Consider the following 13208-nt stretch of genomic DNA (forward strand, 5'->3'; position numbering starts at 1 on the left):
GCTGCACAAAGTTCAAAATCACTGCCCAAGTTCTTCCAAGAGCCTCCTCCTCCCCATGAGACATTATTGTAAAGGTCTACTCGAAACAATTCTGTACCGCTGGAGTGATCTGCCATTGTACACCAACAAATGTGCGTTAATGCTACTGAAGACTTATGGTGCTTTTGCCCCTCAGTAATTCATAAATTTGAAACAGAATTTAATTTCTGGCATCCACTTCACCTTCCTGCAGCGTGTATTGTCTGTCGAGTTTTTATAGTAGGGCTAATAACAGTCACCCAACAATGACCCATTTTGACAGGCTCCTAATATTATTGAACGAGGAAGACATCTATGTGCTCTGATGTTCAGAAGAAATATTACATTTTTAATGTAGATAACCATTCTTGGCTAACGATCCGCGCAGTGTGTTGGGAAAAATAGGCTTAGTTTTCTGTCCTTCACCATAACAGGTGTCACCGCGTGAGACGTGGTCAAATTCGATGCCAAACGCTTTGTAAAGCCTTTCATATATTCTGTGAGCATCCGTGTAAGATATTTAAGTGGACATTTTGAGAGAAGTGATAGCACGCCACCTTATATTTAAGTACCCTAAGAGTACGCCTCAGAGTACCTAATTATATTATGTAAGACTGCGTCTTACACTGTAATTGTAAGACTGCGTCTTTCAGGTACCTCGACCGTGTTGTGACAAAGGGTGCTGTGACGAAGAGAAGGAATTAACTGGAAATTTTTTATAGAATGCATGCATAATTTACTCTTGCTCTCGCGGAGTATAGTGACTGAACGTGTGGAATAAAAGCGCAATCAATTTTGTTTTATGCGCGTACGTCTGTGAACTTCCGTAAGGTATCTCCGCACAGAATTTTGCATGAATGGGCTTCAGGTGAGCGATAAGCTTCAGCGTTGTTTCTTCACAAAATGCATATGTTCGTTTTTTTCTACGTAAACCGCGCCATGAACACGACATCAACAAACCCAGTGAAGCAGTACGTCTAAGAGCACAAAGCATGCGTCGGCTGAAAAAAAAAAATCAACAGTACATTTCGGCATGAGTCGGCTTGAGCTGAGCGATGAGCTTCCGTGTTTTGTCATCATAAAATGCAAGTGTTCGTATGTTATACTCAAACCGCGCCATGAAGACCACATTAACAAACCCAGTGAAGAAACACTTCTAAGAGCATAGGGCACTGTAGTGCGCGCGTCGCCTCATTAACCTTCTTTCTCTTCCCTCTCTCTCCTCTGCAATGAAAGTGTAAAAGATGGTTTTCTTCTCTGCACTTCCCACCGGCCAATCGTCGCATCCTGCCCTCTCTTCGTCTTCCTTCTTAAATAAATATAAAGAGGGGGATTTTGGTCTCTCCACCTTAATAAAACAATTCTTCGCAGATGACAAATCAGCTGACATTTCTGAACGACAGGACGTTAACCCACGCTTAAAAAGATGTCTTAGCACTCAGCTATGGGAATGAAAAAATACCGTTTTTTAAGGTGACCGAGCGTATAACAAACAATAATCACCTCAGGAAACAAAAAAGATATATTTAAAGTTAGCCACTGAAGGTAACGAGGAACAGAAATACGTATATAAAGAACCCTTTCAACCTGGGCTGCAGTGCACGCACAGAATCACAGCTAGCTGCTAATCTCAAGGAAGAATGCATTTTTTTGGCGTGGCTGTGTTTTTGGCACTTGGTGCCGCTGTTACTTCTGTTAAACCTACCAAGCAGGAACTCTACGAGGTGAGAAAAATTATCTTATTTTCATACCTGATATTTTTAATGAATAGATGCGCACATTAAAAGCTCTTGGCGACAAATTAAACGTACACTATGTCAATGTCAGCACGCGGATTGGTTTGTAATTCAGAGCTCAGACATCAACATGCAAGCCATTGCCGTAAACGCTGATCATTGAGCATGGTTTGCATATGGAATGGCAAAGAGCTAAAAGAACGCGTTTGTTGCATTAGATGTTGCATTAGATAAAGCACATACATGACACCGACAGGTACCGTCCATAGGAGGGGCACCTTGATTTCGGTCCACTGAAGCCGAAAACGTTTGCAACGTAAACGCTAAGGGGAAGGATGCCATGAAAAATAAGCATTCACTTAAGGTCCAAGCACATAATGCTTTTTTATCCAAACTGCTTTTCAAATGACGCTGCGATAACATGGATGTAGGACATCTGCGTCGGGGGCAATATAACGACGATTTGATCCGTTTTCTGCTGCAATTCAAAATATTTAAACAAATAGCGCAAAGCACATCAGCTTAGCCCATTATTCAGCCAAAGCTGATTCTCATTCGCCGCCAAGAGGTCTGTTGTTGCAGGCCTGTTTTGGCATTTCACATTTGACTACCGGGTTGGGCGTCTCATCGGTCCAATTTCGAATCTATGCTCATGTGCACAGCCGGCATTCATCGGCATGTAGTCTCCGGTTAGATCGCGTTGCTGGAGCACTTCAAAGACTCTAGACTTTTCCATATATGCTTTACTAGCTTTGCGAAACAGAAGTCGCTTCAACGTCCTATTTTCGTTATTTGGTAAATAATTCATGGCAAACTGCTGCTATACACCGGTGGGCCAACCGCTAAACCGCAGTAAAGAGGTGCAAATGCAACGAAAATTGTTCCGTGCAAATTTTCGAGCAAGTTTTCCTCGGCCCGACCTCTGCAAACATAGTCGACCGGTTCCAGGTTTTTCACCTCTTTCAAGCAACTTATCTCACCCTTCTTCTCATCGCGCACACGATTGGCTCTGCCGCCATTCTTCTCCTCCTATTTCCTGAGGACGCAACCAATTACTATTGGTATCGCGAATCTATTCTTCCGCTGATGGCGATGCTAGAGCACTAGCGGTGCCTAGCTCTACTATATAAGCTTTACTTCCCTCCTACTCGGCGGCCGCTCGGTTGCTGTACCACGGAGTGCACTAGTCGGTACGAGCTTGCTTTACGGAATATTCTATAGGGAAATGCTTCAATAACTCAGCTAAACAAAAGCTAAAAGAGCTTTAGCTGCAAAATTCCTTTCATCAATGGAATTCTGCAGGTGCTGTGGTGACGCCTCATCCTACCGACCGGAGACGACTAACGCACATCCTCACAAGAACATGATTTTGTCACCCTAGTGCAGTACTTGATCTCAACTTCCGGTATGATTGGAGTGATTAACCCCATGCCTTCAGTCCCTAAGGCCTGAGGAGCAACTGACCACGGCTGCGGTCAGCCGTGTTACAGAGTGCTGGATGCTAAGAATAGCTGGAGATTTAAATGTCGTCATTGAAAATTCAGTCTCCGAACACTTAACACTACATTTTCAATAGGAGAGCTTAGAGTAGCTGTGCTCGTTGAGAGATTACCGGGTAATGAAAGGGATAAGGTACGGTTAATGAAGTTAAGAGGACAGACAAAGCACATACAGTGCTAAAGCTCGGGCACGTCCTATGCTATTGTTTTAGCGGACATACAAATAGTAGGTGTGGGATTCGTAATCAATTAGAACGCTACTTGAACTCAAGAAGAATCCTAACATCCCATATCCCATATGGGAATCATAGCATCCTACATAGGCCTATTTGTGTTTAGAGTGTACGATATGATGAACTACGGTTGTCACATAGCCTAAAAAAGTTATCCAACGGTTAGATTTTCTTATTTATCCTGACAAAAATTTAATTCCTCTCTTTCTCAGGCATTAGACACCACGCAAAGAATTTGGACTGTTCGTCGAAGTTACGAGCGCGGGGCTCCAAATAGAAAGCACAGTTGCGTCTATGCTAAAAAGGAAGACCTCAATGGAGATTCTTACCAATTTGTGCAAGGTTTTAAAAATGGGTCGGCATGGTGAGTGTTCTTATGAATATGAACCAGAGTAATGCTTGGTGTATACACACACGTGATACTTATTTCACTGCGTAGCCATATTCGTTTATATGTTTTCTAGGGAAATGCGAACGTTCTTCGAATTTTATTTTGTAGGTTCACGCAAAACATCAGCATTTAAAAATATATGTACACTAGAAAGCTTCACGTTACTTATGGTGACATGGCTAAGAACTCCAGGCACCATAAAAAATTGCCCTAAATTTTACAAAGTGTAGCTATAGGTTGACTATCACATCCATGAGCATGGTTGTTAAAGGGGCCGTCGTCAAAACACTAAGGAGCCATATTTTAGCACGAAGCACTTGGGCATCCGTTCTCGGGTTCACCAGTATGCCTCGCCGTACGTTGGCGTAGCGCATTACCGAGCGCAGGGGAAGATGAAAAATGACCATAGATAAAAAGAGCCCAAGGAGGAAAGTGAACTAGCAAGGTACTGCAGTAGCGTGAAGCACAGCAGGTTTTGAGATTCGTGCGCTCTCGCGCTCTCGTCGACACCGGTCGTGGGAAGGCAGGCCGCGCGGCGGCGACCCGCGGAACCTGCGTAGAGAGCGCAGTTATCTGCTCTCCGATGACGTCATCGGTCAGGAGATAGCGCCGATGTAGCGCGCGTTGCAAACGCGCTGGCCTTTCGCCAGAGACGAGGCTCATCGGCGGCGGAATGCTGTGTGCGTTGCCCGAGTTGAACCCACAGCCTCTTCCGTTTGGCGTTGAGTGTTACATATACGGTCGTCTACGGCTCAAATATTGCCCCAGCAGCGCTCATAAATCTGAGTGCCAAGAAGCGTAACCATCGGCTAAAATTATTTTTTGCACAATCAGTAGCTTTGCTTTCAAGGTGCCTGAATACACTACAATATTCAAGAAAACATCGCCGAAGATTTTTACGAATTTTTTTTCCATCAGTGAACGCTCGCTCGGATATTTATGTATTCAGTCCACAAAACACTACCAGCTACCGGCTACCAGCTACCTTCATTAACCAAAGCCGTCATAGACTAAATTTTAGTGTAGCTAAGTGCGCACTTGTATCTTCATACGTGGAGCTCTTGCGGCCCTCTGACCTATGTTCACAACAAAGGCAGATTTATTTGACACCGCAATTCAAAGCACCCTGTTTGCGGCTCCTCTCGGCGATACGTTAATGACCACCGTTTCTTTCTTTATACCGCAATTACTTTAAGATAAGCATTTAAGAGAGCGCACGCTGTATATTCACAAAGAATTCTTTGAAACTTACGAACACTTTGGCTTGAACGGATCACAGTATGAAATAAAAAAGTGAACTACCGTGTCATAACGACAAAATGTGTGCTTACTCTGCAACCACAGATACGTTAAGCTACCAAACCCTGTGGGGACCTGCCCTGCAGCCCCCTGTGCTTGCTTTCCCGCGAGGCACCGTGCAGCGGCAGTCTCACCTCGAGGATGAACGCATTACCTTGTCAGTTACATTAACTGGCAAGAGAGGGCGCCAGCATCGCTGCGCGGGAGACTGCCAAAGCCCGCGCGCGGGAGAGGAGGCATGGGGTTCTTCGGCTGGGATCGTCGGCGCGAGCGGACGTGTCGCTCGCGGCTCCGCTCTTAGCCGGCGTTATTGTTACTGTAGCAATAAATGCCTGTTTGTGTCAGCCAGTGTGTCGTTCCTTTGTTCCCTCAGAGCAAGGCCCGCCGTGGTCGGCGAGCGCTCGGTAGCGTACGTGATCACGGGGTGGGGTCCGGGCGGCTTTGAATCAACCGTGATTTAGTGGGGAGAACGTACTTATCTACTCAAGTCGTCCGCACAAACCTTATAAGAAACATGCAAGTTTAGACAGCACCGGATCATTACGCATGAAAGCTGAATGCGGCAGCACAGTTTTTTGGCTCCAGGTCCTAGAAGCTAGACTAAACCGTCGATGTGTTCTAAACTATAAGCTCCATGTCTTTTTGGATGTGCGCATCACGAGTTTCAATGGAAAGGAGGAAAAATTTAACGCGCGATTTTTTAACCATCATGTGAGAAAAATGTCACACCCACAAAGAGTAATCCGACTGATTTTGTTACGAATAATATTTGGATGGAGCTAGCCTCAGTGTCGCTTTATATGATATATCTTTTATTTTGCATCAGAACTTTGTAGCATAGTTTGCTTACTTGGAGGTGTTTTAGGTGCTAATTTGTTGGCACTTTCTGCGCATGATTTCCAAATTTCTTAAGCCTACGGGGGTGTGAACAAGTTATATATTCTTGTTAACAGACTTCGAGCTGCGCCGCCGCTCATCGCTCAGTACAATCATGCTGTGTACATTAGGCAACCGTTCACTGTTCATTGTTTTGGAACGTGGGCACAAGATAAGTTGTGCAGTGACAGACGCAAGGGGCGCCGCTACATGAACGAACAAGTGAGCCTCTAACAAAAATTTGGTTAGGCTTAGTAGGTATACAGAGATAAAGCTCTGTTCCGTTGCGTCGCAAGTCTAGCTCTTCGTTGCCCCTCCTCTGCGAGCCATATGGACTGGACGATTGGACGCGGCTTGACGGCGAGGCCGACGAGTTGACACGCACGGTCGGGCGCGCGCCACATCCATGGCGAAATTGAAGGAGAAAACGCCGACGTAGCGACTGTTAAGCGTGACCCGCATGGAGCGTTTTTCCGGGCGATTCGTCCGCGTCGACGGCAGCGGAGCGCTTTTTTGCCGCCGGGAAGGTCGTTTTTGCCTAATCGTCGGGTTCTGGCGGAACAGATAAAATCGCCGACGCCGCGCCGACGCCGGGAGAGGGCAGCGAAAGAGGGCCAATGAGAGCCGGAGCGGGCGTCACGTGATTCTGGACGGAGGTGCGCCGGTGCACCCAGCTGCAGTTACCCGGCCTACGGAGACTCGTTCGCATGGAGGATGCGCGCTCGCGAGCATTTCGCGCGGGCGAGCTAGCGGCTACACTTCACTTCCTGCGCATCCGTCTGCTTTGAGTATGGATGGGGGCGCGCGCATCGCACACCTGGGCGGCAAAAAAAAACGCCGCTCGGCTGCTGACCATGCGGGAGTGATATCGTCGACGCCGGCGCGGGCTTCGGGTGCGCGACGCGATTTCGCGGGCAGAAAACGCTCTATGCGGGCCACGCTTTACGCCCTCTCGTAGTCACATGGTATCAGAAAACAAAAGCCGGCTAGCACGCGCAAGCGGCGTCTCCCTCAGCCTGCCTTACCCTAATCACAGCGGCGGCGCCTCTGCTTGGCGAGTAACGTGGTTTGCCTGCGCTCCGGGGCCCCAAGGTCAAATGCGCATCAAGATTCAGCTTGGGACACATTTAGTAATAGAGCTCTTGCTCTAAAAGAACAAGAGAACGCTAGACAAAACTAGAGGGTTTTTCATCGAGCCGCCGGCTCTTTACCGTGTAGTTGGTTCAAAACGTATTATAAAGACGCTGCCTTAGCGAAAAGTGATTTTATGGCCCCTAGACGATCCCGGCCGCAGCGGTCGCGTTTCGATGGAGGCGAAACGCAAAGGCGCCCGTGTGCTGTGTGATGTCACGGCGCGCTAAATATCCACTGGTAGTCGAAATTATTGCGGAAAGCTCCACTACGGCAGCTATTTCTCTTTCCTTTCACTCCCCGCATCCTCCCTTACCTTACGGCGCGGTTCGGGTGTCTGGCGCACCCCATGCATTCCCTTTTGACTTTCTTCCGGAAGAATGATCGAACTTTCTACACGTTCAGTGTATTAGGACGTGAGTTTTTTCTTAGTTTGAGAAATTCTGATGATATGATAATGTCCTGGCTGTAAACTGGCCTTTGGCATGTAGCCAGCTTTCTGTGCTACAAAGAGTGGTTGGGGTTGAACGTGGCTTGAGCCTTTAGTTATAAGATCGAAAGCTCTGGTAAGCGCAGTCTCCACTTTATCAGATGAATGTCAAGGTCAAGATCAGATGCCGAGGTCAGGTACCCAATGGTCATAGTCACATGATCACGTGGCCATACTACCATAGCTTGAGTAGTTAACTTTTGTTTAGCCTTGCGAGGCATTGAAGGTCATTGTCGCTGCTGCAGTATGACTTGGGCTGACGTAGAAGCGAGCTGCATTGTGTTGGTGCCGGTTGTCCTAGCAGTAATCCCATGGTGAGGCCCGAACTCTGGGGTCCTTCCTTCGTCACTGCACGGTAGGAGCGTCGCCGAGGAGTTGACTTTAGGGGCTTCCTTCAAGACTTACTGTGGGAGGCTGCAGCACTCGTCTTGTAACCTGATATTTATATCGAGCCTAGTCGAGCTTCTGTTGGACGCGGCAGCATCTTCTGGCCACGCGTTCTTATCTGCGTTCCATCACGTGAAAACGAGGTGCTGCTGTCCGTTCCTTAAGAGTGGAGACCCTGCGCTGTAGGCTACGTTGTTGCCAAAAAAGCATAACGAACAAGGATTCAATTGTGATACCTTTTGGACATGCCACGCTCGTATACATAGTAGCGCAAGACACGGAGGACAGACTGGAATACCCGACGAGAGCTTGTCCTATCTTCTGGTCTGTCGTCCGTGCTGTCTTGCGCTCCTGTGTATATCAGTCAATGAACTTCAATCATTTTCTGCGACACAGATTGACACAGCGCAACGGAACGAGGACGAGATTAAACACGAAACACAGGACGGGCGCTGACTACCAACTTTTATTCCGCCATAAAAACCAGCACAATTTATACTATTCACATGGGCCGCGCCGGTCCTGTGTTTCGTGTTTCTTCTCGTCCTCGTTCCGTTGCACTGTGTCAATCTGTGTCGTAGAAAGTATGCACCAACTAGCCCACACCAGAATCCTCTTAGAACTTCAACCAATATGCAAAGCCAACTCACCCAACGTTCCGTTACTTTATGCTAGCAAACCTGAGTCGCTTTAGGACGTTAAGCGTTCATAAACCATAACCGATATTGAATACAGAGACCACTACAGCGCTGATATATTTGAAAGCAGTAACTCAGAGAAAAAAGAAAGCCTAAAGCTCCAAACTTTCAGCCCGCCACTTAGGAGAAAGTATATTTTTTATTTTTTACCACATTGCCTTCGAGGAAGATACTTTCGTCGTGTCCTTGAAATAAACACGGTTCTTTAGATGGCTATTTTTTACTGCACCAGCACGAGATAAGTTACTCGCGAAAAAAACACTGCCTCAGAGAAGCCTTCGCCTGCTCACCGCGGCAGGTAGCAGGTGGTGTTTAGAGGGACTTTCCTCCCTCTACCTTCCACATGTCAAGGTAGAGTGATGGAAATCCCCTCCCCACTTGTTGGGTAGATGACGGATAAGCCGGAAAAAGAGCGATTGAACCAAAGTGAAATTTACTCAAAATGGCCCAGAAAAATAAAAGCGTCAGAAACAGACGGCTGAAATTCCTGAAGAGACATCAATTACAAGTTACAGTAGACGCTGCAGCGAATTCTCCCGCATTTCCTGGATATCAATTGGGCTGATCACCCCTAAAAAAGAACAAACATGATAGTGCGCCTAAGTCACATTAACTTAACACGGTAAATATGGTGCCAATTTCTTTGTCTCATGCTGCTCCTCCTTTGGTAATATATGTTCTTTTGACGTTTGCGGAACCAACACGGCGTTAAACTTAGTGATTAAATATGTGGTAGATGGTTTCTGTGAACAAAAATAAATGGTAAACAAGAAAAATATGACCTTATTTTCGTATAATAGTTATTAAATATAGCTCTGTTCTATTGGGCATACTACAGTGTGCATATTGGCCGCCCTTCCATGAAAGGTTCTCCTGGGAAGAATATTCGCAAGAAATGAAAATTTCTAAATCATTGCTTTCTTGAAAAGGCTTTTACATTCTCGAACAAAAAGAATTTAGTTTTTCGGTTTTTTTCGTCCATGTTGTGATTTTAATGCCCTTCATCCGATTGAATTCTGTAGCCATCACCCTCAATATTTTATGTAGACACAAACACGAAGAGTCCGTTGACAATGATACTGACATGCGGCTTCCGTGTCCGTGAGCTCCTGACAGATGGACTTCGCACCGCCGTACCGCCACAGATATGTCATCGTTTCCCGTAAGCAACCACTTATAACCAGATTTGTCCGCCATATTCACGTCTAGGTCGTTTTCACACCAAGGCAGGTTGAAACCAGTATTTCCCGCTCTTTTCGCATGACCCCTCTTTGTTGCGCAAAAACTGCAAATCCACCCACTATGCAATCTTAACACCTCTCAGGGGGTCCAGGTGCCAAATTTTGGAGTTGGGCCAAATGATAATTTGCGGGGAAGGACTTCTGTGAATGTTTGAGGGTGGAACAACTGCCATGTTCGGGCGCTGGCCAAGTGCCAAATTTCTGGAATAGCCAAGCCGCGAAATTTTGCCTGAGGACATGTCCTTCTTTATGAAAAAAAGGGTACAATCCGGAACGAAGTCACTACCAAATCATGCATCTAAGCACTGCCGCCCTCATATCAGTATTCGTCAAAGCATCTTCGCAAAATACAACACTATGCTGAAAACTTCAAATAAAAAGCCGTAAACGTAGGTGTATCCCCTGCGCTTAAGGAATTAATTAACTTTTTTTTTTTGCAGGCAAAACGAGACTCTATATGGACAACTTTCAGACCACACCGGTGAGGCAGTGCTAACCGTCAGGAAAAACCCAAGTAAGGGAAAAGAGTCTGGCGTGTTTCTTTTACAGAGCTTATTGCAAAATCGAAGTTCTCCTGCCGAGCTCAGCTGCAGTCGCGAGTCGAGTGGCCACAATTTTGTTACCATGCAGTGCATATCGTCCGTGCATCGTGCTAGCTCAGTGGTGATCCCGCATAAAGCGGGGTGCGCAAAGGCTTGCTAAATGCCTAAGCCTCTTGCCATGATTAACAACTGCCTCGGCCAGAACGTGCGCGTCATTTCCGCGCGAGCATTGTAGCCTCCGCAGCAGTTATAAAGCCACAAGCGACGGTGAGACACATTAGGCTAGTTAAAGGAGGGCGCCGGAAGTGCTCCTGTTGTCTCTGTATTTTATAGCTCTGAACTCGGAACGCACTCATTTTTGATGCAAGTCATAGCTGCGGTTCTGAGGTGTAAAATTTATTGTTGCGTTAATTTGTTTTGGGGGTGGGGGCGGAGAGGTGTGCAGTGATACCGCCGCATTATTTCTGGCGGCAAAGCAATATATCAGGAAGCTAAACTTTGTGGGCATACTCACGTCACTTAAAAGCTTTCCGCAGAAGCAAACAGCAAGAAATCAACGCTTTCGCTTTCGTTAGAAGATGTCTCTGCTTTTCTACAAACGCACCTATCGGATTTAATGGTGTTGCTGCCTCATCTTCTTACACACAAATGCTCGCGTTTCTACGGTAGTGGAAGAAAACTCCAGATAAGTGATATATTGCCTCAGCTCTTCCAACAGTGATTGCTATGCAATTTTGACACAAGTGCAACAAGCGCATGCTTTTATGGCTGTAGACGCCATCAAAGAGAATCACAAGGGAGAGGGCGGCAAATGGAAAGCACGGTAAACTTAGTGCTGTCAGCTTTTTGACCTTGCAGAGGCCTAAACGCGTTTATTGATCATTTCCTCCGTTTGGATTGCTCGTCGCAATAGTATTTCCTTATGTTTACTGACGTCCTCGGAAAAATTACCGACCGCGCATAAGACTGCTTTCGTGCTTTGATTGCTAAAGCACTTTCTCACCGTAAGCTGTGTTGTTATGTTCATTATAGATCTTTTTTTTTTCTAATGGCACACCTACTCATTAGCATATAGTCGTACGGAAGCGCATGCACTCGTCCAAACCTTCATCGCCAACAAGCAACGCGGTTTAGTGGATCAAAAACAAACTCGCACTCTTGCAGTTAATAAAGAAGCGTTCTGTGGTCTCAGTACAGCGCACAGACGGTTGTTAACAGAAAGTACAAATGTTTTCCCTCTTGAGCTACGTGTTAACAGGTAGAGCTTTGGTCGTATTTTGTGGGATGTGTGGCAGAAGATGCTAAATAAAGACTTTTAAATTCCTGCAGTATTTCTTACCTTGTGGCTACTCAACCTCTTTATGAACCATATAACATGTTATTCCTCGTTGGACTTGATAGGGTGTGGAAAACGCGCATGCTGGACCACAGTGCAGAACCGGTTGTTTCAGCCAGGAGCCGTTTCAATGGAATGATGCTCAGGGGCATATACATCTGAGGGACATTTAGAATGAGAGACTTTCTGCCCGACTAGTTTCAGTGGTTGATGGGGTGTCTATGTTTGCATGTCTCTTAGTTGTGTTGTTTGCTGTCAAGCTAGTGCAGTGAAGTTGCTATCTGCCTGCATTGTAAATAATCTCTATATATCTCCTTTATGTAGACAGACGCCGTGTACTAAATTTTATGTTGAAAAAGAGGCGGTTTAGCGCGCTTTCTCTCGGTGCTTGGTTCCTTTCCCCGCACCTTCAGGTGTTTTTATTTTTTTTTTTGCTCTAGACGTCACTGTCTGAAGGTATACTGCTCACGTTATGCGACAGGATGGCGACATCAATGAGGAATTTCGTGCCATTGAGGCCGACGTACGGCGGACGGCGGATTTTGTGCTAACGGGACATAAAATGGTTTTTCCGTAATAATTTCATAAAGGAAACAAGAAAGTTCGCTGATTGTTAACCGCAACTTCAGCGCATATACAGGGAGAATAACGCTTTTTAAATTTTTATTGGCGGCGATTTCACAACCGTTTGCTGCCGGAAATCTGTGCCCGTCGCATAGGGGTTAAATATTCAGTGTGTGCTCCCTCCTTGACAACTCAGTGATGCTGATGCTCACACCTCTTGAAAAGAAATTGTGAAACCTTTTGCAAAAATTTTCTGCATGTTCCACGCAGATGTAGGACCAGGCATTCCGTTCACGTTGCAATACTGGGAGAAGGATAATCACTGCGGTGTCCTGACATTTACTGACAGTAAGTGCAAAATTAGCAGCATTTGACGTTATTTGCAGCAGCACTCTTTTCCAGCATGCCGTGCCATCCTTAGGTAACTTTGCAGTGGTTTTCCTGGCTATATGTATATATATATATATATATATATATATATATATATATATATATATATATATATATATATATATATATATATATATATTAGATGACAAGGTAAAGTAAATGAGGGGCCCGTTTGACAAACTCATGAAGGGAGCCAACAGTCACCGAAACCAAGGTGCATAGGGGAACGTTACTTTTTTTTGGTGTGCTGTGCTTATCAGTGGGATAATATTACTTAGATTAATAAATCGCTTAAAGAAAATTACTTATAATTACTTATAATAGTAATTTTCGCATAATTCGGAGGCCGTGGGTTCGGTTCCCATCGGTGGCATATG

The 13208-nt window shown here is 45.7% G+C and overlaps 1 protein-coding gene across 1 annotated transcript; it reads left to right on the forward strand.

The window, feature by feature from the left end:
• Positions 1-1620: 1620 nt before the first annotated feature.
• On the forward strand, positions 1621-12039 carry LOC144109586 (uncharacterized). The gene is made up of 4 exons (XM_077642406.1): positions 1621-1742; positions 3699-3850; positions 10440-10682; positions 11943-12039. The coding sequence occupies exons 1-4, from the start codon at positions 1659-1661 to the stop codon at positions 12037-12039; spliced, it is 576 nt and encodes a 191-aa protein (XP_077498532.1). The 5' UTR covers positions 1621-1658.
• The last annotated feature ends 1169 nt before the right edge of the window (positions 12040-13208 follow it).

This window comes from Amblyomma americanum, chromosome 11 (genome assembly GCF_052857255.1).
Source record: "Amblyomma americanum isolate KBUSLIRL-KWMA chromosome 11, ASM5285725v1, whole genome shotgun sequence".
Taxonomy (NCBI): Eukaryota; Metazoa; Arthropoda; class Arachnida; order Ixodida; family Ixodidae; genus Amblyomma; species Amblyomma americanum.

Bases quoted from the DNA above. Each gene is read 5' to 3' on its own strand.
- LOC144109586 (XM_077642406.1), top strand. From the start codon at position 1,659: ATGCATTTTTTTGGCGTGGCTGTGTTTTTGGCACTTGGTGCCGCTGTT. The intron at 1,743-3,698 runs GTGAGAAAAATT...TCTCTTTCTCAG, and splicing joins CCAAGCAGGAACTCTACGAG to GCATTAGACACCACGCAAAG. The intron at 3,851-10,439 runs GTGAGTGTTCTT...TTTTTTTTGCAG, and splicing joins TTTAAAAATGGGTCGGCATG to GCAAAACGAGACTCTATATG.